Source organism: Camelina sativa, chromosome 13 (assembly GCF_030686135.1).
Source record: "Camelina sativa cultivar CO46 ecotype springtype chromosome 13, ASM3068613v1".
Taxonomy (NCBI): Eukaryota; Viridiplantae; Streptophyta; class Magnoliopsida; order Brassicales; family Brassicaceae; genus Camelina; species Camelina sativa.
In genome coordinates this window covers 7947023-7974058 of record NC_141892.1, presented here as the reverse complement: position 1 = coordinate 7974058, position 27036 = coordinate 7947023, and the positions used below count along the sequence as shown (strand labels likewise).

At 38.7% G+C, this 27036-nt stretch overlaps 3 protein-coding genes, 1 non-coding gene and 1 pseudogene across 11 annotated transcripts; 2 read left to right on the top strand and 3 right to left on the bottom strand.

Annotated features, from left to right (window-relative positions):
- Window positions 1-190: 190 nt before the first annotated feature.
- Window positions 191-2222, bottom strand: LOC104736009 (uncharacterized). The gene is made up of 4 exons (XR_015578329.1): window positions 1934-2222; window positions 1408-1550; window positions 1051-1155; window positions 191-872 (listed from the first exon to the last, which is right to left on the bottom strand). It is a non-coding gene; the product is annotated as an uncharacterized LOC104736009 (transcript).
- Window positions 2223-3344: 1122 nt separating this feature from the next.
- LOC104736008 (PH, RCC1 and FYVE domains-containing protein 1) lies at window positions 3345-9456 on the top strand. The gene is made up of 9 exons (XM_010455912.3): window positions 3345-4015; window positions 4501-4587; window positions 4788-4877; window positions 5371-5451; window positions 5573-5767; window positions 5838-7964; window positions 8286-8432; window positions 8519-8901; window positions 9008-9456. Exons 1-9 carry the CDS (start codon window positions 3935-3937, stop codon window positions 9141-9143), a joined length of 3327 nt encoding a protein of 1108 aa, XP_010454214.2. The 5' UTR covers window positions 3345-3934; the 3' UTR covers window positions 9144-9456.
- Window positions 9457-9923: 467 nt separating this feature from the next.
- Window positions 9924-12164, top strand: LOC104736007 (ABC transporter G family member 23 pseudogene; annotated as a pseudogene). The gene has a single exon (XR_015578328.1). The product of XR_015578328.1 is annotated as an ABC transporter G family member 23 pseudogene (transcript).
- Window positions 12165-12323: 159 nt separating this feature from the next.
- Window positions 12324-17770, bottom strand: LOC104770298 (nonsense-mediated mRNA decay factor SMG7). 6 transcript variants are annotated; one of them, XM_087481895.1, is made up of 8 exons: window positions 17288-17770; window positions 16562-16618; window positions 15740-16345; window positions 15530-15652; window positions 15184-15410; window positions 13018-15102; window positions 12853-12930; window positions 12324-12753 (listed from the first exon to the last, which is right to left on the bottom strand). In XM_087481895.1, the coding sequence occupies exons 2-6, from the start codon at window positions 16616-16618 to the stop codon at window positions 13041-13043; spliced, it is 3075 nt and encodes a 1024-aa protein (XP_087338021.1). In that variant the 5' UTR covers window positions 17288-17770; the 3' UTR covers window positions 12324-12753; window positions 12853-12930; window positions 13018-13040. The 6 variants fall into 6 exon arrangements, with proteins under 6 accessions (XP_087338021.1, XP_087338022.1, XP_087338024.1 ...); XM_087481896.1 differs by having other exon boundaries at window positions 17297-17750; XM_087481898.1 differs by having other exon boundaries at window positions 12324-12747; window positions 17297-17750.
- Window positions 17771-18773: 1003 nt separating this feature from the next.
- LOC104736005 (rho GTPase-activating protein 7) lies at window positions 18774-26411 on the bottom strand. 2 transcript variants are annotated; one of them, XM_087481892.1, is made up of 23 exons: window positions 26144-26411; window positions 25939-26021; window positions 25143-25179; window positions 24924-25000; window positions 24725-24795; window positions 24577-24655; window positions 24309-24438; window positions 24036-24155; window positions 23657-23734; window positions 23449-23504; window positions 23303-23372; window positions 23051-23138; window positions 22575-22818; window positions 22285-22500; window positions 21688-22029; window positions 21431-21480; window positions 20893-20953; window positions 20739-20822; window positions 20519-20629; window positions 20261-20430; window positions 19887-19956; window positions 19596-19802; window positions 18774-19322 (listed from the first exon to the last, which is right to left on the bottom strand). In XM_087481892.1, exons 2-23 carry the CDS (start codon window positions 25990-25992, stop codon window positions 19128-19130), a joined length of 2610 nt encoding a protein of 869 aa, XP_087338018.1. In that variant the 5' UTR covers window positions 25993-26021; window positions 26144-26411; the 3' UTR covers window positions 18774-19127. The 2 variants fall into 2 exon arrangements, with proteins under 2 accessions (XP_087338018.1, XP_087338019.1); XM_087481893.1 differs by having other exon boundaries at window positions 19887-19953; window positions 26144-26387.
- Between the last annotated feature and the right edge of the window lie 625 nt (window positions 26412-27036).

Here is a 27036-nt window from a genome sequence, read left to right as displayed (position 1 = left end):
CTGGCCTATTAGAGAATCTATCACTTGAATATATCTCTTTCAAAGTTTTTACTCTCTTTTCCAAACGCCACTAACATTGTTTGTTCCATTCTTCTTCTTCAACATAATTACCATATTTTTCAGGAGACTAATATATTTACATATCCACGCCAAGTAAATCAATTATATACTCTTCTCTGAACAATGATAATAAAAACTCAAGGGAAATATAATATTACTTCTAGTCGAATAAATTGTATGAGACAAAGAGTCACAAGGTCTTCTTGTCGTTTCTACTATTCCAAACCCCACACCTTACACAATGGTGTGACCGGAATTTACCACAACATTAAAAACTAGTTGCTGTACATAAGATACTAATTAATGGAAGTAGTTGGGAAGCTTTTCGAGTGCAATTTATTTACAGATACACACTCACTTCCTTCCCAACCTAACCAAATGGGCCTCGTGCTTTGCTGCTGCTGTTACCTCCGCTGCTTTGTTAGCAGCTTCACGCTTCATTGCCCTCTTTGCACGTCTTCCTGTTGTGCTTGCAGTCTTCACCTGCTTTTCCTTAGGCTCACTTGAGGATGACCCAGAACTGGAACTGGAACTAGAACTAGAACCACTGTATCTCTGGACTGGCCTGGCTTCTTGACGCCCGGATCTGACAAAACCATTGCCACCCCCATCTCCTATTTCCTATGCGAAGACTTGCACCGTGCAAATAAAACTCGTCAAGGTCATCATCTTCATCCTCGTAGTCACAAGGAATGTCAAAATCATCATGGTAACCATAGCTGTAGGACGTCTGTTCCATCACATCCAAAGGTACAAACCATGAGGCTCTCAGGAGAAGGCACACACTCTCCTCAAACAGAAAATCTTCAATGCTGCATAGAAATACAACAGACAATTTAGAAGAAGGCACAGAAAACTCCAAACTTTATGGTAAATCCCAATGTGCCAGAACATGTCAACAGATTATATAACCAAACAAGAATGAGAAAAGAGTCTGATAAAGCAAATGGACTAACATGATGCAATATGTATATAACGAAGGAAACTCACCTGCCATCGAGAGCCCGGTGGACACTGAGAAAATCAAACGGATTCTTACATTGTGGGCATGTAGGACTCTCTTTGCAACTCGCCCAACGAAGTATGCACGTCACACTGGATAGATAGAAATAAATTATTCCTTTTAAAAAACCAAAGGAGACGGTCAGTTTGTAGGTAGGCATAGCATCAAACAAAACATAAAAAGTTAAACCTAAAACCAAGCTCTACAACTGAAAACTTGCAACATCTAAAGAAAACAATATGTTCATACTAGAGACTACAATTTTAAACCAAAAATGAAACCCAAGCAGATATTATAAAAATCTATCACTTGAAAGAAACCAGTATAAGATCTAACAAGAATACCAGTAAGTATGTTCACAGCCTTTGATCATAGCAGTTTCTTGAAGAGGGATTTCACTCAAGCAAATTGCACAACAGCCACCATGATTACCGAAACTCGGCTCTTGGATCATCACTTCCTGGATCTTCCTGTTGTCCTGAACAAGCTTCAGATTAAAAAAAAATCCATGAATTATACCTCTCCATATACACAAGAACCCACGAAGGACATCATCTTAAGGAGTTATGTTAAGCAAATACATGGACATCAGTAGCAAATTAAGAGCATCAAACCGCTCCACATTGTAAACCTGAAGAGCCCTAATCGTCCAAATCGAAATCAAACACACAATAAGGTACAAAAAAAAATCCAAACTTTACGAAACCCTAACATTTCCAGAGCAAAGACTAGACATTTGCACAGAGAAGAAGAAGCATCATCAGATGGAATCAGCTCCAACTCACGAAGCCAAGACCCACCACAAAAGCAAATTGATAATTTTATTTTGGAGACTCCAGAGATAAATTAAATTAGGGTAGGGCTAAAAACCTGATCTTTCAGAGCCAGTTCCTGAATACCGTCGATCACTTGCTGCTCAGACACGATCTCGGTGGCGACGGAACTCATGGCGGCGAATGTAAATTAAAATTTTCTCAGTGTAGAGAGAAACGAAAAGATTGGGTAGTCGAGAAAAAAAAAGAGAGATGTTCTTCGAAAAACCTATTCGTCGAGAATAAGGAGACCTTAATCTGACGGAGGATTAGAGAGAGAGAGTGGTGGAGGAGGAGGAGGAGGAACAGAGAAATGATTCGATGAGAATGATTCGATTATACCTCATTGAAGAACAAAAAGAGTACATTAACGACAAAGAAGCCAAACCTTCTTGCTCCTCCAGAAGTTTAGTAACACCTATAGTCTCGCGACAGTTGTAGTAACGAAAACGACGTAGTATCCCCCGACATTGGCAAATTATGCATCATCTATAGGAGATATTGGTAGTGATCGGTGAACAAAAACAAAGTATTATAAGTGGTACAGTTTTGAATTTTTACCAATCACAAAAACGTTACCAAAAACTTTATTAAAAGCTTTACTCTCAGCTTTTTTTGTACAGCTTTCACGTACAACTCTTTCTTACAGCTTCAGCTTACAGTTTTGGATACGTTACCAATCAGAGTCATTATTATAAAACATCATAGGCTATGCGAAGTGAACCCCCTCTCAAAAAAAAAAAAAAATCTTTGAGTTTGATAGACAAAGGACAAAACTCAAAATAATTCAAGAAAAAAAAAGTACTAATTCGATGTCAGATTGATACGATGTTTCGATTGTTACACTATAGATGACGATTTTTTTTTTTTTGAATCTTTAAAAATAACCCTTCATAATTGATATCTAGATGGCGATTTAAACCACTATAAAAATGTTGAAAAGATGAATGGGAAGATTCTCTAATTTGATTTCCTTCTCTAAATTAAGTAAACTGATGTTTGCTAGAGAAGCTTCACAGTGGTGGTTGTCTAAGAGCCAAAAAGAGTTGGGAGATTGGAGAATCCAAGAATCTGGTACCATCCGAGGGTTTGGGAGAGTAGTAACCTGGTTGCAACTTGCAAGACGCAGCCAAGGTTTGATAAAATATCAAATTTGGTAGACATTTTTTCTACTGAACCATGGCTTCTTGAATTTGTTTTTTTATATTCATTCTTCCTTTATAAATTAGGTGGTAGGACTTTTGAATTCTCTAAACTCCATAAAAGAACTGTATCCAATTTGGTTAAACCAAAAAAGTAAAAGAAAAAAGAGGAACATATACAAAAAAGCTTTGCCGAAAAATCAAAATATTCACAAAAAGCCTTTCACATTACTATTCACACAAAAATGAAAATGGATAAAGAGGTAATTAAATTAGTTAGGCAAGTAAAGCACAGTGGTATAATCCCGTAATTAAGGAGAGAGTAATGCAATGCAAGGATTTATAACTAAAAAAATATTCAACATTTCAAGGAAAAATTAAAAAAAAAAAAAAAAAAAAACTTTGCTTTCTCTCTAGTCAGAATCTGCCTTTTGGTCTCTCTTTTCTCGCTTTAAGCTGCGAAGTAGTAAGTATAGAGATCATCATGCCATGCCTCTAGATTCTCTCTCTCTCTCTCTCTCTCTCTCTCTCTCTCTCTCTCTCTCTCTCTCTCTGCGTTTCAATTCCTTCAAATCTCTCTCTCTTTCTTCTGTTTGCCCGAGGAGTTGAAATCACAGAGACGCACATTTGAATTCGCATATGTTTGATTGGAACATCGTCGGCTCTTTCTTCTTACTGTTTGGATCGATTAGAAATCTAATTCGAGCTGAAGAAAAGCTCTGGCTCTAGCTTTCGAATTTTGAATTCAAGATCGAACGATCATAGTGATGCGGAGACGATTTCGTCATTGCACGACGCCTTTTTGATTGATTTTGTTCACTTTTTGAGCTTGACTAGTGTTCTGAGATTTTCTTCGGCCGTTGGGGTTTTGTTTGCCTTCTGAGGAGCTTCGTTTGTTAATTTTTTTTTTTGTTTTTATGTCGAGGAACGGACGAATGGCTTCTTCGTCGGATCTTAGCAGAGCAGGTCTAGTGGCGGTGACGAGGGATGTTGAGCAGGTTGGTGTTGCTATTTTTTTCAATTTAGGTCTTCTTTTTATGATTCCACTGCTAAGGTTAGGTGTTGGTCGTTCTACTTAATTTTTAGGTCGAACTAGATTATATAAGTTAAGTTCTCTGCCGAATTCTAAGGTAGGATTACAATTTAAGTCAGAGTAGATTATTTTCTTAGCTGCGTTAGGTTAGTGACGTGCTTTAGCTAAATGCTCAAGTCTGGAAGCCCGATTCAAGCTATATTATTATGGCGGAAATGTATTACTGGTATTTTAATTAGAGTTCTATCAGGTGCAAGATTTTTTTTCAGAATATATAGTATTGATCATCTCAATTTTTAGACTCTTTCCTTAGTCCTCTTTTCATTTTGTAGGATTGATAGTTTAGTGTGTCCCAAGTACAATTGTATCTAAACGCTTAATCACTCCTTGGCAATATGTATATTTCACCTACTTTCTTTATGAAAGAAGTTTTCTTATCAATTTGCTTAGGCTATTACTGCCCTCAAAAAGGGAGCGTATTTGCTTAAGTATGGCAGAAGGGGAAAGCCTAAGTTCTGTCCATTTCGCCTTTCAAATGTAAGTCTGTGTTCTTTCCGTTTTCTTTTTATTCTATGTGAGCATCATTATGTTAAACCCGTTCTCATTTTTATCTGAGGATTCCTTATGAGCCTATAGAGTCCTTTTGGTTTGTTATATATTTCATCTCTGCTGCTTGATGTGTGTGCATGGACTTGTAGTTCTGTGTCTAAGTAAATAGTATGTCCTGTAACTTTCAGGATGAATCTGTTTTGATATGGTTCTCGGGGAAGGAGGAGAAACATTTGAAGCTAAGCCATGTTTCCAGGATCATATCTGGGCAGCGCACTGTAAGTTTTGACATTGCAGGATGATGTGATTTAATTCTCCCTGAACTGGCGATTAAATGTTCACAACAATTTCGTTATACTAGGACTTGTCCATTTTTTTAATTGCATTTCAATGGTTGAATCTCTATTTCTCCCTAGGAGAAGGGTCCTCTTCTAGTTGTGTCCGAGTTCTACTATCATGTTTGTGAATGGTATTGTCCTCCTAATGTGATCTGAATTGTTGTTTATAATTGTCCCAAGTGGTGCATGTTATGCACAAGGCTCTTTTCTTAGAGTCGTTTTTCAACATAAACTCAAATGATTACTAGGCGTTTGTTTCGATTCATCAAAAAAATTTCATTTCAATTCAGCGAGGCATGTGAGTCTTGATTTGACTTTGTATGTTCCATGCATCTTTTCATGAGCCAATTTTCGTAGTCTTAAGTTGCATATTTGGACCTCGCCTATCTAGTATGATATTCTTATAAGTCTCGCAATGTTGCTTCTCTTGCAGCCTATTTTTCAGAGATATCCACGGCCCGAGAAGGAATATCAATCCTTTTCGCTAATATACGATGAGAGGTCACTTGATTTGGTGAGATTTTCCTTATAGTAAATTCTTACAAATTTCTTCTATGAAATCATTATCCCATCATGAAGATGTCTGTTATTATTATTGAAAGTCCATTAACTAGGGTTTGTATTTCATTTCATAGATATGCAAGGATAAAGATGAGGCTGAAGTGTGGTTTAGTGGTTTAAAAGCCTTGATCTCGCGTTGTCATCAACGGAAATGGAGGACTGAATCGAGAAGTGATGGGACGCCATCCGAAGCTAATAGTCCGAGAACATATACCCGGAGAAGCTCCCCTTTACATTCTCCATTTAGCAGCAATGACAGTTTCCAGAAGGTACTAGAGTGATATATTCCACTTCATTTTGTGCATGTCTTAACTAAGGTAATATTCTTTTACATTTTAGGATGGCTCGAATCACCATCGTCTTCAGAGTCCATATGAGAGCCCGCCTAAGAATGGCATGGACAAGGCATTTTCAGACATGTCATTGTATGCAGTTCCTCCGAAAAGTTTTTTTCCCTCAGATTCGGCAACTATTTCAGTTCACTCTTTGTCATCTGGAGGCTCTGATACACTACATGGTCACATGAAAGGTATGGGTATGGATACTTTTAGAGTTAGTCTATCAAGTGCGATTAGTGCATCAAGTCATGGTTCTGGTCATGATGATGGAGACGCATTGGGAGACGTTTTTATGTGGGGAGAAGGAATAGGGGACGGTGTTTTAGGTGGTGGAAACCATAGAGTCGGAAGTTCGTTGGAGATAAAAATGGATTCCTTATTGCCAAAAGCTTTAGAGTCTACTATAGTACTTGATGTCCAGAATATTGCTTGTGGTGGACAACATGCTGTCCTTGTGACAAAACAAGGAGAAAGTTTTTCTTGGGGAGAGGAATCTGAAGGTAGGCTTGGCCATGGTGTAGATTCCAATGTTCAACATCCAAAGCTCATTGATGCACTCGGCACCACAAATATTGAGCTTGTAGCATGTGGTGAATACCATAGTTGTGCAGTTTCTCTATCAGGGGATTTGTATACCTGGGGTAAAGGAGATTTTGGTATTTTGGGACATGGAAATGAAGTCAGTCACTGGGTCCCCAAAAGGGTAAATTTTCTGATGGAAGGGATACATGTATCATCCATCGCTTGTGGACCTTACCACACAGCTGTTGTGACTTCTGCTGGGCAGTTGTTTACTTTTGGTGATGGTACCTTTGGTGTTTTGGGCCATGGAGACAAGAAAAGTGTTTTCATACCTAGAGAGGTAGACTCCTTGAAAGGTCTTCGCACTGTTCGGGCAGCCTGTGGTGTATGGCACACAGCCGCAGTTGTCGAAGTCATGGTTGGCAGCTCCAGCTCGAGTAACTGCTCCTCGGGAAAGCTCTTTACTTGGGGTGATGGTGACAAGAGTCGTCTTGGTCACGGCGACAAAGAACCAAAACTTGTGCCTACCTGTGTTGCAGCTCTTGTAGAACCCAATTTTTGTCAAGTTGCGTGTGGACATAGCCTAACAGTTGCACTTACAACAGCGGGCCATGTCTATACTATGGGCAGTCCTGTTTATGGTCAGCTTGGAAACCCACATGCAGATGGAAAGGTTCCAGCCCGTGTTGAAGGTAAACTTCACAAAAGTTTTGTCGAAGAGATTGCTTGCGGTGCTTATCATGTTGCAGTTTTAACTTCAAGGACTGAGGTTTACACTTGGGGAAAAGGATCGAATGGTAGACTAGGCCATGGGGACGCAGATGACCGAAATTCCCCGACACTGGTTGAGTCGCTGAAGGATAAACAGGTCAAAAGTATTGCCTGTGGTTCTAACTTCACTGCAGCTGTCTGCCTTCACAAGTGGGCATCAGGGATGGACCAGTCCATGTGTTCAGGTTGCCGTCAGCCTTTCAATTTCAAGAGAAAGCGGCACAATTGCTATAACTGTGGGCTTGTGTTTTGCCATTCTTGCACTAATAAAAAGTCCCTGAAGGCTTGTATGGCACCGAACCCAAACAAACCATATCGAGTGTGTGACAAGTGTTTTAACAAACTGAAAAAGGCCATGGAAACGGATCCATCATCTCATTCTTCTTTGAGTCGAAGAGAAAGTGTCAACCAGGGATCAGATGCAATTGACAGAGATGAGAAATTAGATTCTAGATCAGACGGACAGTTAGCTAGATTCTCATTGTTGGAGCCCATGAGGCAAGTGGATACTCGATCCAAGAAAAATAAGAAATACGAATTCAACAGTAGCCGTGTCTCACCAATACCAAGAGGAGGCTCTCACCGGGGTTCACTAAACATAACCAAATCTTTTAATCCAACTTTCGGATCATCAAAGAAGTTCTTCTCAGCGTCTGTTCCCGGTTCTCGAATTGCGTCTCGGGCAACTTCACCAATATCAAGACGTCCTAGCCCACCGCGCTCAACAACGCCAACTCCCACTCTTTCAGGATTAACGACACCAAAAATTTTCGTGGATGATACCAAGAGAACCAGTGATCACCTAAGCCAGGAGGTGGTTATGCTAAGATCTCAAGTAAGCTGTTTTCCATGCTCCAATTTTTGCTCCTTATTCCATGATTCGTTACACTTTCCACACATGAAGAATGCATTGTCAGTGAGATTATGCTTTTTTCTTTTCAATTGTCCAGTAGTGTTTCTGGTTCTAATTGTTTACTTTCTACTCATTAAAGAACAGGTCTTTTGTAGATGAACCAAGCAATTGTCTTTTATTGTGTACCTAGATAGAGTGAGATCATGCTCCTCGAATTAGTTTGTTTAGTGGGTGAAAAACATTTATCGGCTCATTCGTTGCAATTTGGCTCCTTTTCTAATTCACTAGTAAACTATTTAACAGGTTGAAAATCTTACCCGGAAGGCACAACTTCAAGAAGTTGAGCTGGAAAGAACAACCAAACAGCTAAAGGAGGCATTGGCAATTGCTAACGAAGAAACAGCGAGATGCAAGGCAGCAAAAGAAGTGATTAAATCACTTACCGCTCAAGTAAATTCTAAATTCTTCCTCGATGCTGATGAAGTGTACTAAAATGATGTATGCAACTTGCTAATTGTTTCAATGAATCGATGCAGCTGAAAGACATGGCTGAAAGACTACCTGTTGGATCAGCTAGGAGTATCAAGTCTCCTTCTCTTAATTCATTTGGCTCCAGTCCTGATTACGTTGCCCCTTCTTCTAACACCTTAAACCGTCCTAACAATCGAGAAACTGAGTCTGATGGCCTAAACTCTGTCTCAATGTTCTCTAACGGGGCAAGCACGCCTGTCTTCGATGGTGCAAATTACCGACAGCAAGCGAATCAGGCTGCTGAATCAATAAATAGAATCAGCACACGATCAAAAGAAAGTGAACCCCGTAACGAAAATGAATGGGTTGAACAAGATGAACCTGGTGTGTACATCACTCTCACAGCCTTAGCGGGAGGTGCAAGGGATCTCAAGCGCGTCCGTTTCAGGTACTACAGTTATTCTTTTATTTAAAAGGCTTAGTTGGAAATGCTTGGATGCCCTCTTTTTTGTTGGTTATGAATGAACGTGATCCGAGGATGATTTTGATTGCAGCCGTAAACGGTTTAGCGAGAAACAAGCAGAAGAGTGGTGGGCAGAGAACAGAGGACGAGTGTATGAACAATACAATGTTCGCATAGTCGTTGACAAATCCAGTGTGGGTGTAGGAAGTGAAGACTTGACTCATTAAAATTCTTTACCTTACCCCCACCAAAAATAACACATAAAACCAGAGTTTCCCACTCATCCATTCTTTTTTGCTCGGCACAGGTTTGATAGGTTTATTATATGGGGGCTTATAACAAGTAAGAGAGTAGTTTCATTATAGTTTTGGGTGTTTTCATTTGTAAATTCTTTTGTAAATTCTATAAGCATACATTGTTTTCTTTCTTTGTCTCTATAAATGCTATCAGTTAATGTTGTAATGCAAACAGCACTAATGGTTTGGAGAAGATTGTTAAGCACGAATGGTGTGTTATAAGGGAAAGCAAGAGAGTTCTTCACACGAATGTTATCTCAAATGAAACATTAAAGTGTTTTGTAAAATACGTGACGGAACAAACTAGTGGTTTAATTATCAGATAATTATTAACATATTAGTGGTTTAATTATCATATAATTATTACATGTTAATAGATTCCGTTAAATGATAAAATGATGTTGTTTAAAGTTTTTGACATTTTTTCTTAATTTTTTTTTTTGACCAGTAACATATTAAAAATTGTCAACTTAATTTACAGTGAAATATTTTTAAAATTATCATATTTATACCATTGGAACTTAGAAGTACATTTTTTTTTTTTTTTTGACAATCGAACTTAGAAGTACATTTTAGTAATGAATGTAAGACGTTACCTTTTTTTTGTTTGATACACCAAATTCCATTTTTTCCTGGTCAACCACTATTACCGTTTTACATATAGGCTATTCAAAAATATAAATATCTTACTTACATACGCTTAACTCATCTATATCAAACAATTAATGACCAACCAAGTAGAATTAGATACACAGGTTTTGAAGAGTTACACCAACCTCTGCCTACCACTAAACACTTGTTTCTTTTGTTTGGTCGACCAGTTCTGAAAAATATGTTTACTCCATAGATAAAACGCATTATTAGACATTTTGAGATGAAGAAGAACAATACTCATACCATGGCGTCCTGCTTCCACCCTTCTACTATGGCTACAAACCGCCGCGAGGAAGACTCCATCATACTTTTCTCAGCATCAAACTCTCCTGATGAATTCTCCTCAGCTTCCTCCTCATTTTCATCTTCACCACTCCCAACCCCTAACCGCTACTCCTTAACCGTCACTAACCTCTCCTACACCATCCATCACACCCCCATACTCAAGTCCGTGTCATTAGCTGCCGAGTCCTCAAAAATCCTGTCCGTGGTTGGACCGAGTGGAACAGGAAAATCCACCCTTTTGAAGATCATTTCAGGAAGAGTAAACCACAAGGCACTGGATCCATCTTCTGCGATTTTGATAAACAATCGTAAAATCACTGACTACAATCAGCTACGCAGGGTGTGCGGGTTTGTACCACAAGACGATGATCTGCTGCCTCTGCTTACCGTGAAAGAGACGTTAATGTATAGCGCCAAATTCAGTTTGAGAGATTCAACGGTTAAGGAACGAGAAGAAAGAGTTGAGAGCTTGTTGAGTGATCTCGGTCTTGTTCTTGTCCAAGACAGCTTCGTTGGAGAAGGAGACGAAGAGGATCGTGGCGTCTCGGGCGGAGAACGTAAGAGAGTCTCTATAGCCGTTGAGATGATCCGTGACCCACCCATTCTGCTTCTTGACGAACCAACCTCCGGTTTGGATAGTCGAAACTCGCTTCAGGTCGTTGAGCTTTTGGCTACTATGGCTAAATCCAAACAGAGAACCGTCCTCTTCTCCATCCATCAGCCTAGCTATCGAATACTTGATTACATCTCCGATTACTTGATTCTCTCACGCGGATCGGTTATTCACTTTGGGAGTCTTGAACATCTCGAGGACTCGATAGCGAAACTAGGGTTTCAGATTCCAGAACAGCTGAATCCGATAGAATTCGCCATGGAAATAGTTGAGTCCTTGAGAGCTTCGAAGCCAGACTCGGTAACCGCCATAGAATCATCATCCATCTGGCCTGAAAACAACGAAAACGATGTGATTACCGCAAAGAAACAAGAGTTGCTTGTCCTTGACGTCACCGAGATCTCATATCTCTGTTCGAGGTTTTGCAAGATCATCTACAGAACAAAACAGCTATTTCTGGCGCGAACGATGCAAGCGGTTGTAGCTGGATTAGGTCTAGGAAGCGTCTACACGAGGCTCAAGCGTGACGAAGAAGGCGTAGCGGAGAGGCTTGGTCTATTCGCTTTCAGCTTAAGCTTCCTCCTCTCTTCAACGGTCGAAGCACTTCCCATTTACCTCCGTGAACGCCGCGTCCTGATGAAAGAATCGTCTCGTGGATCATACAGGATCTCATCCTACATGATCGCCAACACAATCGCCTTCGTACCGTTCCTCTTTGTTGTATCTCTCCTCTTTTCCATCCCAGTCTACTGGATCGTTGGCCTAAACCCGTCGATTCAAGCCTTCTCATTCTTCGTCCTCTGCGTCTGGCTCATCATCCTCATGGCTAGTTCTCTGGTGCTCTTCCTCAGCGCAGTTTCTCCTGACTTCATCTCCGGAAACTCACTCATCTGCACCGTTCTTGGAGCTTTCTTTCTCTTCTCCGGATACTTTATCCCCAAGGAGAAGATCCCTAAACCGTGGATGTTCATGTACTACGTGTCACTGTACCGTTACCCGCTGGAGTCGATGGTGGTTAACGAGTACTGGAGCATGCGAACAGAGTGCTTCTCTGGTGGGGACTCGGGCTGCTTGATGACGGGAGAGGATGTGTTGAAGAAGAGAGGGCTTGACAAGGACACGAGGTGGGTCAATGTCGGGATCATGCTTGCCTTCTTCGTGTTTTATCGAATCCTCTGCTGGGGGATTCTACTCAGAAAGGCTTCCAAGTCAACCCATTAATGATTTCACTGTACAATGCATTTATTTACTGTATATCGTGTCAAAAGAGATAGTTTTCATAGTCTTTCATACAGTATATGTAATACTACTTTAACAGTTTCTGACATGGGTTTGGTCAAGAACAATTTGTAGGCAAAACTGGCATATTACAGGTTCCAAATGCAAAGAAAACTTATGTATGTGTTCAAGTTCTGTTCTATGCTCTTTTTACTTGGGAGTAGTAAGCTTCAGATTTTCAACAAGGATAGGTACTCTTTACAAGGATATGTACTCTTGTAAAGGCGTCTCACATACTCAGGAAGGACAAGCATTTCAAATGTTTTCAAAAACAAATCATGTTTCATTCAACACATGTCCCTTTTTATTCATTACCAATTGCAAAGGTCTCGCACACCTTATGATGATGGTTCCACTTAAGACTGACACAGCAAAACAGAGAAGTTTGAGACAGACATAGAACCAAGTTCAGGAAAAGCAAAGCAAAACAATCCAAGAGAGAAAGATAGCTGCAAGAGGACGGAGAGCTAACAACATTCATACCCAAAAGAAAGACAAAAGAAAAAAAAAGGACTAACAGGGCAAAACAGCCATCAACTGCTTCAGATATCGAGAGCGAGCCACAAGGTACGTTTCCTTTCTTATTCATAAGGTCTAACATCTCCACCTCAAGTAGCACGAGAAAGGCACTTTACTCCTATCATTTCCACAGAACCATACATTCTTTCTTGTAACCACATCTCTTTCACCAACATAAGCTGAGTCCTGAATCTATCATCAATAAACAATGGTGATTTGTATGAGTCCCTCAAACATGTGTAACAACGAATTGCAAGACTAGCTCAAGTACAAATAAGAAGAATAACAAACCTGTCAGGTAGGAAGCGCCCCACAAGAAGCCAAGGCCACAAAGACTCCAACTAGAGACTTCAACAGAACAACACTAACCTGAATCATTCCAATTACCTAGATCAACACCATAAGAAAGTTTACAAAGCACGTAATAATGCAAAGCAGCTTTATGTTTTCTCTTACCGTGTTACTCTTCCATTCCGATCTCACACAAAGTGACGACTCGACCAAGTCGACTGTCCTTGATATTGCTCAGGGAGTTGGGCTGATTGATGATTTTGGTTCACAAAGCTGTCTTTCTGAGGGTTCTGAAAATAAGGAAGATCTGCTTGGACCTGTGATGTTGGAATTTGTTTCCCAGGGAACGGGAAATTAGCAGCCCCGTTCATTCCATTGCTGGTACCCATTTGTTCCGATTTAGAAGCATAATTCAAAGAACTGTTGAGTCCAGCGCCTCGAGAAGATTGAGTTTCGTATCCATCCAACCATCTGTAATCATCAACCGCTAGATTGTTGCCAGACAAGTCAGAACCAGGTACTGGCTCCTTCTGCAGCTTAGAGGGGACAGTGTTAAACCCAGGCGGAGGGCCAAGATGCCTAAAGGCTCTACTGATTGGATTTTTTCTTGCCATTGAAGATTGGACGCCCAGACCATCAGCAATAACTCCAGATGATGAAACAGTTTCACTTTTGGGTGGAAACACAGCTTCAGAAGTTCGTGACTGAGATGGCATACCACCCATACCATTGACATTGTACGACTGGTGGACCGGTAATGAGTGTGCAGGGTGATAGGAAACCCCATGATTTCCTTGTACCTCATTTCTCATCACATAACCATTACCTATCTGAGCAAAACTAGATTGGCTACTAGCAAGAGAAGCAGCTTCTTCTGGTAACCACTTGGTACCACCACCAAGAGAAGCAGATTGTGACTGGACCAGTGAAACATGTGAAAGCGGAGCTTGAGTTTGTTGAAAGTGCACAACCCGTGATGGCAGTGGTTGAAGTTGTGCGACCTGTGATTGCATTGGCTGAAGTCGTGCAGCAGCTAATGATTGGGCTGCCTGAGGATTCACTGCCTGTGTCTGAACTTGTTGCAAATGCGAAGCCTGAGACTGGGTTGACGCCTGAAGGAGTCCCAAAAGGTTGGAACCAATAGATGCCGGCACTTGAATACTCGCATTACCTCTAGCTTGCAGAAATCGATTTTCATGAAAAGCTGAATCCAAACCACTCAAAGGTTTTAAGTTCTCCGTAGTGGAACCTTGATCAGGTTTCCTAAAGCCTCCATTAGAAACATATATTTGGTCAGAAGCCTCTTTCCTCTTTTCAGTAACTAGAGGCTTGAAAACAATTACTTCATCATCATCCTCCTCACCCATAAAAATCTGTTGATCTTGCTGCATCACTGGTGAGTTCTGCTTCACCATTACTTGGTTATCTTGCAAAGCATCAGCTTTAGGTGGGCTTGAATGAGAATCCAGCAAGTCATCTGACGGTTTTACACCAACAAGAAACTTCTTCTTCTTAGAATCATAATACACATGATTTTGATCAACTTTGATCACACTGGTCAAAGCTTTTCCTGCTGCTAGGATCCTCTTTATACGAGCTTTCTTTTCCTTGGGACCTTCAGTTCCAAAGGAATGTTTCCGTGAGAAGTCGAGAATAGTCTGAGCTGGAAGCAGTGGCAAAAATCCTCTTAGTTCATAGTCCTCCCATAGTGCAAGTCGATTTTCAGTTTCTCTTTCATCATACAAGCTCATGTTTGAAAAGCAAGTCTCGTCTTCAACATCATCAATAAACAGAGGTCCAAGAGACAAGATCTGATTGAAGAAGGTAACACACTGGTTCCAAAATCTATTTCTCACAGTAGTTTGTCTGTCGTCCGGATCACTTCCTAGAGCAATGTCAGGACAGCAGGCCAACCATTCAACAAAAACTAAGACCCCTGGAAGGAAGTAACTTGCTGAAGGATCACGCAGTTGCACACACTGCTCTACTATATGTCCAAGCAACTCAAAACTAGCTGTTAAAGAGTTTCTGGCAGGCTCCACACGCTGTACAATTTCTGCATACGACTGACCTTCCGTCTCTTTCTTTGAGTTATGGACGCTAAATATCATGATTGCCACGAGTCTGACAATGAAAAGTGCGCTGTCACTGGTGTCTATTCCCAAACTCAGCTCTTCCATTGAGCCCGAAGAAATTACCTCTCGTAAACTGCTGCTAGTAGAGGTAAGCACATCTAAGAACGTCTCCAGGCTGTCAAAGACAAGTGACACATATAAGACCATAGCAGACCAAGAAAAAGAGTCTAGAACAAAATAATTTAAGAATATTTACCTTGTTCGGGTAAAAAGAATCCCGTTGAGACGAACAAATCTAATGCAGAATGCTTTCAGCATGTCATTTGCACTAGTTACTTTATCCTTCTCAGGACCAGCTACCAAGTTCGCATCTTTCGATGAAGTATCTTCACCTTTACCTCTTCCTTTACCTCTTCCTTTACCAATCGGCTTCTTAGATGTGTCTTTGGAAGCCACAAACAATCGGGCATAAGTCTGACGATTCTGCTCAACCATACAAAGAGGGAAAGTTACATTATACTCAGATACTAAGAAAATGGAAGAACAATCACTCGAACGCCAAGCCACAAACATAATAAAGAATCAGAAACTTGATAGTTAACCTTTTCAAAAGCAACAATCAAGTTATCACGGGCAGTTGGGAAAGGACTCTCCACAGCCAAACTCCGGAAGTAACGATATGTTAATGCAAACTCATCCGACGAATAAGAAGCAATGATAGCAAGCTGAGACATGAAGATAATTTAATCAGAAAAACTGTACCACATAGTTGTACCTTAAAAAAAATGACATGAGAAAGAGGGAAAAATAACCTGATGATGGGGGTTTCCACTGCCTGGCCATAGAGAAGCTGCTTGCAAATAGTAACTTGAAGCAGCAGCATACTCTCTGTTCTTGGAATCCCCCTCCCCATACAATCCTTTATACCGAGCCAGATCACCAAGGTATATTAAGCAACGATGACAAGATACCAAGCCTTTTTTAACTTCTGCTAACTTCTTTCCATCTTTATCAGCCATGTTTTGACTCGCTTGATCCTCAGAAAAATAACCCAAGGGAAGGCCATACTTGGATCTAATTTTTGAGATCAAATCATGGTAAAACCCAGTTGCTTCTGAAAGTAATGTCCTGAACTGCAGCTTCAGTTTTGCAATTTGATCGAGTCTAGAAGGACCCTTAACATTGTTTGCCGCGCTCGAGCTACTAGAATTCAAGAAAGCATTGATGTGTCCTCTACAGTTTTCAATCCGTTTGTAATGCAGCTGCCACAGTATAATTTCAATGTTGTGCTGCTCGGAAAAGGCATGATCTTCAAAAAGTATTGCTTCGTAATTCTCACGAATTTGCTGCCACAAATTAGGGTCAAATGGATTTCGATCCTGAACAGCCTTCCAACGCTTGTTTTCTAACTCAACAGTCTGCAAAAGTATGCATATATTATATATTACTAATACTGTAGACCCCAAATATTACAAAGATACAAGTTCAAGTGAAGAGACAAAACGGCCTTATACAACCCCAACAAAGAAGACCCGGTATAGCACCCTAAGACTATATTAAATTACTCCAACAACAAGGATGAGAGAGTAAAATAAATTCAAGTAGAGAGAGAGAGAGAGAGAGAGGGAGAGAACCTTATCAAATAAGGACTTGGCTCGCTCCCTTGAGGAGGAAGCAGTAGTTTTATCCATCTGCAAAGTCATCATCCATCAAATTAGTCAGGGTTATTTCATATGTAAACAAAAGGCAGAAAATTTAAGCTAGGGATAAAAGCCTAAAACCTATGCTTATGTACTTACTCTTAACACAAACTAAAGAACAGAAAAAAAAAAAATTCAAAATAGCCAAACAAGACAAGGAGCTTAAACAAAACCAATCATCTAAAGGAGCTTAAACAAAACCAATCATCTAAAGGAGCTCAACAGACAAGTCAAACATACATGCCTCTATAATCAGCAATCACGACGGCAAAAAAAAAAAAAAAAAAAACTGTGATAACCTATTCAAGTCAAACCATGAACTGAGATAAAAAAAAAAAACGATTGTGCCAGTGATCAAACGGAGATAGTAAGAACTCTGCAGAAACATAACAAAGACAATCACAAAGAACCCCTCTTGAGGGTCCTTGTCACAGAATCCTTTTAGCCAATATAATCATAATAAACTATGATGATCCACAAAAATCGAGAAACGAAATCAAAAAGGGAACAATCACAACAACAACAAAGAAAACCCTATTCCCTAAGATTTTTAATGTATTAAAAACCAAACCACACGATAAGAAGAAAAGAAAAAAAACAAAAAAACAAAAGCAAAATCGAATTCTTGTTGAGAGAGGATTAAGACGGAAGAAACCTAACCGGAATTACCAGATCTGCGAATTGGCTATGCGAGCACAAGCATCGGAAGGAGAAAAAAAAAATCGGTGAAAGGAGAGAGAGAAACTAGGGTTTTTTTTATTGTTGTTGTTGCGAGAGAGAGACAGAGAGAGAGAAGAAGAAAAAAAAAAAAAGAGAAGGTGAAGGTTAGAGAGAGAGAGAAACAGTGAATTTATATTATAAAAAAAAAAAGAGAGAAGAGGATTGTCCCAAGATTGCCTCGTCGGCTTTGAACGACACGACACCGTCTTAGTCTTTTCTTTTCTTTCTCAGTCTCTCCCCCCCCCATCAATATTTCTAGAGAGTTTTTTTTTTTTTTTGGGCAGTCAAAATTTTAGGAATTATTACTTTCTTGGGTTTTAAGACACATTATAAACTACTATGAAAATAGTAGAACTCTTCTCTGTTTAGTGTTTGTAAAAACTGTTCATTGTCTAATTGTTGCAGTGATTAGATTCGTTCGTCGTGAACGATAAAATAACATGGTTGTATGTATATTAGGCGATAAAAAAAGAAACTATTAAAAAGGAATATCTATGCGATGCACGCGTTTTTTACTATTTTTAAAAAAGAAATTCAAAATTTGACGCGTTTGATTACTTTTAATATCACTTGTTTAAATATATAATCTAATAATTTTGTATTTACTACAAATGGGCATCAATTTATGGAATTTAGAAAAACCAATTTTCATAGCATTTGTATGGGCCTAGACTAGGCCACCTAGTACAATTAGACTTTCCACAAAAGAAAAAAAAAAGATAAAAATGAAAAATCTTAGAATTCAATATTAGCCCATGAATGTTTTCAATTACAAAAAAATAATTTGGATTATAGTTTTTGGATTATATTTATGGTTTTTAGTTTTTTAGTTAATAACTTAAAAAAAAAAAAGTTAAGTTACTTTAGAAAGAGAAAAAATGTTAGATAGATTTTAGATTTTATTTGAAAATTAACAAAAACCATTAAAATATAGATTCCCTACTTTTTAGTAAAATCACTTTTCTCATAATCTTGATTTGCTATAAAGTAAATTTTTGAAAAAAACTAAAACCAAAATCAACTTCAAAATCTACAATCATTCAAGGTCTTAATGTAAATTTGATATTTTTGCTTTTATGATTTCTTTTATGTATTTTTTAAAGATTTTTCCCCTTTTTTTAAGATCTTTTTATAGGATTTTATGGTTAATTGATTTTAATTATATAAAAAAATAGACCAAAAAACAAACTATATTAAAAGCTAGTTTATGTTTAGAATTAAAAACTGGGCTGGCACTTGTCAACTTCTCATACTTTGATGAGATGTCAAATAAAGAAAGGTTATTCAACTTTCATACAACCATATCAACCAATGCTGAGGTTGAGGTCGTCAAACAATGGAGAAGTTTCAACTCTCATACAACCCAACCTTCCTGTTGAAGGGTTCGAAACAGTGGATGCTAAGAGTATCATATATACTGTTATTCTTTTATCTAGATGTGAAAACTGTATCATGTAAATACATAATTGTATACAAATGAAAAGTAAGAGACTTTCAGTTAGTTGGCTGGTCAGAAACTCAGAGCACAAAGAGCCGGACGGGGACGCCTTTAAAGTTATCACTTATGAACATAACCAATCACACACAAAAAAAAAAAATGCATTACAAAATACTTTTTATATACACACAAGACAAGACTGTTGCCCAAAAGAATAAGTAAGATCATTATTGTCTTCTGGGGAAAGAGAAAATGAGCAGAGCGGATGCTAACATCATTAATCAATCACCAAAAGGGATATACAGAACAAACAGTGCCTTTTCTTCTTCTTTTATCATGTTGTTAGTTCCAAGGTGGAGAAGATGGCCGGTGTATGAAATCTTGTGAAGATGAACCGCCGTAGTTAAGGTCAAGGTTCTGAAGCTGTTCCATGAGCTGTGACCGTCTTTCCTTGAAGAAATCAAGACGAGTTGTTAACTCTACCAGAGCTGCTGATGCAGCGGCTGACGGATGATTAAGCCTCGGGTACTCGGTTATCTGCAAAAACGTTATTTCAAGTATATTAGTGTGTGTTGTCGTTATTTAAGATGTTTCCTCGGAATTTCTAAGAGCGGTCTGCTCCGATTTGCTAAGCGGAGAACCAAGCAATCATGCATGTCTCTGGAGTTACTTATTGTGAACTAATTAACAAACCAGACAACGTTAATCACAGTATTGCACACTATATGGAACTAAAAAGGAAAACGATCTTCCCTGAGTTTCAATCCTGCCAACCAACATTTTGAAGTTTTTAGGAGTAAAAGGTCTTACATCTAATGCTCTTGAAGTCGATGGAACAGATGGAGAATCCATGGTTGAGAACTTTTCCACAGATATCTTTCCAGACTCTTCACTGATTTTAGAGTCAGTCAAACTTGTTGATTCTGATATTTGATTACGAGATGGTTGCCTGCTATTGCCAACCCCAAAAGATCCTGCTCCGTTACTATTTCTCCACTCCGCTCCCAGTACATTCTCCTGCAGGCCAAACAAAAAAGCCTATTGGTTAGATCTAACCTATGAAAGATGATGATCGATGACAGAAACATCAGTAAAAAGTACCTCGTGTCTTTGTTTTCTTTCATGATTTACATAGGCAAGAGTGGAATCAAAATCTTGCTTAAGAAACCTTCTGCAGAAATACATGACATGGTATCAGAGCAGAAACACAGATGTGAACCTATCATATTACAGTACATACAAGATATGCTGTGCAAAAGTTACTTCGAACATAATTTACACAGCTGTACTGAGTCAGAGATTACTACTGGATAAGTTAATCGGAGATACTTGTTAAACATCTTCACTAAGCAAAACAAAAGCCTACAATTCAAGCATAAAAGCTTTACAGTACAAAGTTTAAGTCATCACGAAAGATAACTTGGACTATGAGCTCCTTTGTGTGAGGAAAGTAGAGGGATAGTTATACAACTCACTTTTGAGAATTGTGATTCTGGAGATACTGATGAGTATCGCGCGCATCGGAGAAGGAACCAAAGTGAGTCTGACGTTGCTGGTTAAGCTGATGGTGCAGTTCTGCAACTTTCTGCTTCAGCCTGGCCACATCAGCCTCAGCAAGAGCAATTTCCTCTAGCTCAGCCCTTGTCTTCAAATATATACAATTGGATCGTGAGTATTTTACAAGAACTAATTGTTTTAAAGAAAGATACTATTTCCTTAAATTGTATACTTACTTTCGAATCCACACCATGTGAGCTGAATTGTCCAGAGGACATGCTCAAACCAACCTCCAGTGCTGCTCGGAGATCTCTTTCGGCTTGCAGCTGTTCTTGTAATCTCGACACCTATATAAGTGATCCCCATCAAACCAGACGAAGATTCCTTTGACATTAGGATTAATTGTAGAGAAAAGAGATTCATAAACACTGATAGTTTGATAAAGAAATTATATACATCTTGTTCAAGCGACAAACGACGTTCATGCAGTGCTTGCTTCCTTCTCTCCAAGCTAGCCTGTAATATTGCGTTACCCCTAGCCTATAACAATAATGGTGACCAGTGTTAATGACCTAGGCAGAAAATATAAAATTTAGCATCAGATGATTACCTCTTTTGCAATTCGTTGTCGTAGTTCATTTTTCGTGGTCTCGAGCCTCTGTATAGCAAGCCTACAAACAATCAATGAACCAATTAGCAGTACAAAAACACCAAGCTATCATATTCTCAAATGTCAATCAATTCAAGCCTATACCGAAGAGACAACGTAGTAGTTTACAATGCATATATAGAAAGAACATATCCACACGCAACGTAAATTTTTGGATAGGTAAATCTCTTAAATTTGCTACTTCATTCAAACAATATAGTCTTCAGTAAGTTGCTGAGACATCAGCCGTGTCCGATAAAGGGATTTTTAGATAAAGTACAGTGTGTAAGTGAATCATGGAAGTATTTCAAGCAAAGTAAATTTTCAAACTTGAAAACATATTGGATAAATAATCACAGTTCTAATGATAATTTACTAAGAAAATCAACGTATGATACACTAGCTAGAATAAACAATCTATATATAAATATAAATATATATATATATATATATATAAACATATGGCGATGGAGAATACACCCAAGAGTTAAAGCCTTACTCGTCTTCTCCTGAAGAATCAAACGATCCATCTGTGGATATCTTTCTGGCCTGAGACAAACAAAAAGAAAATATTATTGATATTATACTACCCACGTTGGTTCATTATCTCTATACGATTCAGCTAAAGTGCGACATTTATAACAAACTGGAGGAAAAGATTTTTGTATCATGCATCGAATGCTACTTGAACTAATGTGCCAAAATCTTCTGCATGTACAGAATCAGAACTATTTGATCAAGCTAAGCAAAACATACACTGCCACGACCCCAGAATGTTGCGCGCTTTGCATGAACAGAGGAGGGTGTGCCTTTATTCACGGATTTCTCACTTGATGCTTCAAGACCAGGAGAAGCCAAAGTGTTCCCATGAGTGGGTACTAAAACTGTCCCTGATGATTGATAAGACTCACTAACATGTACAATACATGAGTTTTCTCCGTATTTCGTTGGATTATCACCTATCTGCTCTCCAGTTTGTTGATCCGTGGAGTTGACAAAAGGATTTCTCATAAGATGATCTGTTCGTACGTTTGAATTACATCTTGGACCATTTAAGTCTCTTGGTGATTCAATATCAGAGTCATCAGCAACAAATCCCTACAAAGAATAGAAGGTATTCAGCAATCATGAAAATTTTATTTCTTCTTAGCTGCGAACTCTGATTCATTAGGAAATAGGGTAGAGATATAATAGCTGAAACCTAACAAACATACCCTAAATTCCTGAACCATACTTCCTAAGTTTAAAGGCATTTCAGTATATCATCAACACTTGCAAATAAATCTTTCATGTAAACTTGGATGGATGCATGAGTATATTGACGGAAGAGAGACTGGACAAAGGAGAAATAACCTTGTATTCATAGAGATCACTGCCTGTGCAACCGCTGCTTTCACTCATTTTTCCGCTCAATGCACGCTCGTTATCATCATCTGTCACTTGTTCAACTTCATTATCTGCATTGTGATATTCATTTTTCACGTTGTTGTCATCATCACTCGAATCATCAGGCCCACTATTTCCAATATGTGATTCAGTCGAAATCGAACATCTTTGAATATTTTCTTCCTGAAATTGCAGATAAGCATATAAGACATACAACATTGATTAAGGTTGAATGAAAGGATCTGAGTGCGGCTTACATCAAAAATACTTCCATAATCCTCCAGGAGAACTGTAATGATGGCTTGGGCGTTATTGGCAGCATTAGCAGCAGCAAGAAGCTGAGCAGAATTGTCTTCGCCGCTATCAAAATCGTCCTCTAAATCACATTCACCAGCCAGTAGAGGACGTAGAAGCAGAGGAGCCATGCAAGCAGCTACAGCATTTGGGTTCATTCGATTATCGTGGGAATGAGACGAGATAGTATGCATCATTTTCAGAATCCTGAGGGTACAAATAAATTATGTAGGGTTTAAGAAAGCACCTTATAAATGATTTCTCAAGCACTCTTACTCATAAGAACCACAAGAAATTCATCTGGCCAATAGACTCAGACTTGGCAGGAAATAAGTAATCTCAATTTTAACATCTAGTATCTAATATAATCTATAAACTGCTAGCAGAGTGAAATCGACTATTAGCTCAAAACAACTCAAAGGGAGATGTGGAAACATACCGTTGTAGTAGACGTCTATTAGGTTCAGGAAATGTTTCCGCTATCGCAGAGCGCAATGAACTAATGCGAGCCTCCTTAGACTCGATTCCTGATCCAGCAAACCAATTAATAGGACGTTAACTTTACAAAAGTTCAGTCAGATCTCCACATATTCTTTAACAGCAGACCCATGAATATATACACACACACCATTCTGCATGTTTACAAGTATGAATTTATCAGAAGGAAGGAGAAGAGGGTAAGGGAACTCACTGTAAGCTTCCAGCAGGGCAGTACAACAAGATGCTGAAACCGGAGAAGAAGGCAACTCCCTCAATACATGCTGCATGTGAAATGAGACTGCCTTAGTATTGTACCAATGCACAGACTATCAGAATAAGAAGTTGAGGAGAAACTACCTTAATGCAGTCTCCAACAACATGCGGATCTTCATCCAAAGTGAACTCCGTTTTGCCTAGGTATTATTTGGAGTGGAAGAGGGAAAAAATGTAAATTGTGTATTGAAGAGAGTACATGTCAGGGAAGTCTAAGAATATATAATATATTAGCTTAACAAGATGTGTTAAACTTAATCGAGAGAGAAATCAGTTAGCAGATTATAGGTACCCTGTTCATATTCTTGAACTCTACGTTCCACCTCCTCCACATCAGCAGACTGTCTTAGTATTCCTTCAATTTTAGTTCCTGAGGAGACAAAAGAGGACGACGAAAGGAAACAAAAAAAAACAGTTATAAGACAAATGCATTCAAAGAAGACAAATACATCAGATTTCAACTATTGCAAGAAATCGTTCAACAGACTATAATAGAATCATGGAAGTAAGTAAAATTTTCACTGAACTGAATACTTTCCACGTATTAAGTACCCTGATAAAAATATGGAACATTTTAATCTAAAAGTGCATGCCCCAGCAAAATCATGTAGGAAAGACCAGGTAATCAATAAAGCTTGGTGATAGCTATCAATATTTTCTTAAGAACTTACCATACTTCTCAATAAACTGTAGAGCTTTCTCAAGGAATGATGGGCTTCCATCAATATCTTCAAGAGCAAGTAAGATTGGTCTTCCAACAACCAAGGATTTTAATGGACGCTTATCCCGCCCTAACAATTATGGACAATAAAGGTAGAATGACGCATAGATAATAAAAGTCAACTATTAAGGCAGAAATATACATAAGCATGATAAGGCATAATTATGTAATAAGACGCTTAGGCCAAAGCTGTAACATGGAGAAAAAAATTGAGGAAAGAAACCTTCGATAGCCTCATTCGATTCAGCACGGAATATTCCATTTTGACCCATGATGAGTGCTGCATTAGGGGCGTGTGCAAGAGCCTGCTCAAGCGCAGTTTTCCACTCGTACAAATCTTCAAATGTCTCAGCCTGCATCATCCAAGTTGGTCACAAGAAGAAATATAACACTAGTACAAAGATCATCTAAAAGGCTATCACAATGCAGTAATATGTTCTTATAGTAGACATCTAGAAAGTAAATCAAATTTGCTGCTGGTGTAAAAGCACCTTAAGAGTGAAAGCTCTCCCGTCACGCCCATCTGGAAATAATACCGTCAACAATTTTTTATCCTCTCTTACCACAACACTGAAAACAAAAAACACAGTAAGTTGAGTTCCATGAACTTTTCTAATGGACTAGCAATATTCTGCATACCTTCCAGAGTTATTCAAGTCGATGCCACCCAGGGTTAAGTTAACTTCACCACCCTTCTGCGGTAGTGCACCCTGTGAAAATTTCGTTAAATAGCTCAATATATACGATTATCAAGAATCTTATCATACATTAACAAAATAAGTCAATACACAGATCAAAATCAACTGTAGAAAGAGGGAGTATGATTGTGAATACTAACAGGGTCATTTTTGAAGAAGACCAAAGAAGTACGTGTGAGGATGAACCAGCGTTTCTTCCAAGATGTCCAACCCAATCCTATTGAGCAGAATACCACAATAAGCATGTTCAATGGAATATGATATCACAATAGCACCAAGAAATTGTCAAGCTGAACAAAGACATTGAAATGTGACAATATTAATTGAAAAAAGGGAGGGCCAAAATGTCACAAGGATACCTTTAGATGATATGAAAAGTGGACCACTCTTAAAAACCTGTAAAATAATTGTGAGTTCCATAATATTAGTAACAATCATCAGTTTGGTTTTCAAACTTATATTTCGATAACTAGAGAAAATAGATATTTGCAAGTAAAGTCAATTAAATTGCTGTAATCGTTTCAGTACATATTACGCAAATATCAACGATTCAAGCAAAACCGGGCATGCTACTCACTGAACCAGTTGACACCCTTATATATGTCCTGTGAGTTACTTCTACCTAAATGAGAAACCCCTTCCCTAGATATTGTTCTGTGTATATTTTGCAGCTTCATCCATGAGAAAACCACTGATTTGCCTTCTCTGTTTATTTATAGCCTCTTCCAGTTCAAACAAATTACAAAGGAAGCATATTTCATTCAATCAAGCTCCTATTTTCTTTTAACTATGGAAATGCACTCAACACAGACACTATACCTCACGTGAGCACTGATAGTTTAAGTCTTTTGTTAAAAGCAACAAGAGCTATTCCAAGGAAAATTACGCACTTAGGAATACAAGAAACAGCTTGTGTCATTGGCCCAATGTATTTAGGAGACTCCTAGAACAACCACTGCCATATAAACACGGAAATAGAAAACTACAAACTCCAATTTATATAATTTTTTTAGCAATGATTTTTATACTTTGCCTATTTTTAGCAATCAATTCGAGCGTCTCTGATGTGCAAAATTAAAAAAACAACTAAAACCTGGAAACACACTACTACAAGTAGAAATTCTGAATTCACTCCCAGCAAGAAACCTCCATTACCGTATTAGAAGCTGCACCTCGTGGCCGCTCCAAAGCCGCTAAAGAAGCCTCCATTGCCTCAACAGCATAATCTCAGATCCAGCCTCGAAACAAAACCCAGCCAAAATTCGATAAAAAAAAAAAAAGAGCCGAAACACTAGGGTTTCAATTTCAACTCCTTCGATGCTAACAGTAGAAAGCGACAACAGAAACAAACAAAATTCACCAAAATCCAACTCTTCTCCTCTCTCCTCCTCCTCCTCCTCACAATTGGAAGAACACACACAGACACCAACGAACCAGCCGTCGTCGCAGAGTTATCTCTCTGGTTCTTCCGTCGTCCTCGAGATGTAGCTTAGCTAGAGAGAAAAACAAAAAAAAGGGGACATTGCTTTCCACCTACTTCTGCTGTGCTATGAGAGAGAGAGAGAGAGAGAGAGAGAGAGAGAGGGTGTGGATGGGTCATGAGTGTCGGAGAAGTCACGGGTCGGGTCTTGTTTAACTTAATTTTTCCCCTTTTTTAAATCAATCCAACCAATTACGGTTTTCCACGTCAGCAACAGCTGGTATGATCCTGCTCCACTGCCCCCAATTTAATAATTCGTGATTAGGTAAAACAGGTGCTACTGCGATTAGATCCGAGCTATACGACTCCCTGTAAAGTGTAAACGAACTAACTACTCTACTCTTTTTTTTTAACTACTTCTACAAGTCTACAACAGTACTATATACTAGTATAAAACAGATAAGACTTTAATCATGATCCATATGGTCAGTTGGGTTTATTGCATTTTTTGTTTTGCATTCAAATCTGTGGTATCCCATATCACCCAATTGTTATTTATCATTCACATTGGAGTTGTTCTGTGTAATTGATTTTGATGCATAGTGATCCGCGTACGTATGTGGAATTTTTCATTTTCAAGACATCTTCTCGCCTCGCAATGGAGAGCATCCGGCTAAGAAACGATGACTATTTTTGCTGGCTACCTGCTTTAACACATCTAACTCCTCTTCAAAGGTAAATAAAATATCACCTTGTCCAATGCTGACTCTTCTACCATCAACCCAATCCTAGTTTTGAACTCAAAAAATTTTCATTACAACCATAACATAATA

Coding starts and splice junctions, on each gene's coding strand:
- LOC104770298 (XM_019235034.2), bottom strand. CDS start 16,633: ATGATGACTTTGCAGATGGATAAAACTACTGCTTCCTCCTCAAGGGAG. Junction 16,346..16,561: donor CCAAGTCCTTATTTGATAAG/GTTCTCTCCCTC, acceptor ATACTTTTGCAG/ACTGTTGAGTTAGAAAACAA. Junction 15,411..15,529: donor TGATTGTTGCTTTTGAAAAG/GTTAACTATCAA, acceptor ATGGTTGAGCAG/AATCGTCAGACTTATGCCCG.
- LOC104736008 (XM_010455912.3), top strand. CDS start 3,935: ATGTCGAGGAACGGACGAATGGCTTCTTCGTCGGATCTTAGCAGAGCA. Junction 4,588..4,787: donor GTCCATTTCGCCTTTCAAAT/GTAAGTCTGTGT, acceptor TGTAACTTTCAG/GATGAATCTGTTTTGATATG. Junction 7,965..8,285: donor TGGTTATGCTAAGATCTCAA/GTAAGCTGTTTT, acceptor ACTATTTAACAG/GTTGAAAATCTTACCCGGAA.
- LOC104736005 (XM_087481892.1), bottom strand. CDS start 25,992: ATGGAGGCTTCTTTAGCGGCTTTGGAGCGGCCACGAGGTGCAGCTTCT. Junction 22,030..22,284: donor GTGATCTCTATGAATACAAG/GTTATTTCTCCT, acceptor TATTCTTTGTAG/GGATTTGTTGCTGATGACTC. Junction 19,323..19,595: donor CGACTTCAAGAGCATTAGAT/GTAAGACCTTTT, acceptor ACGTTTTTGCAG/ATAACCGAGTACCCGAGGCT.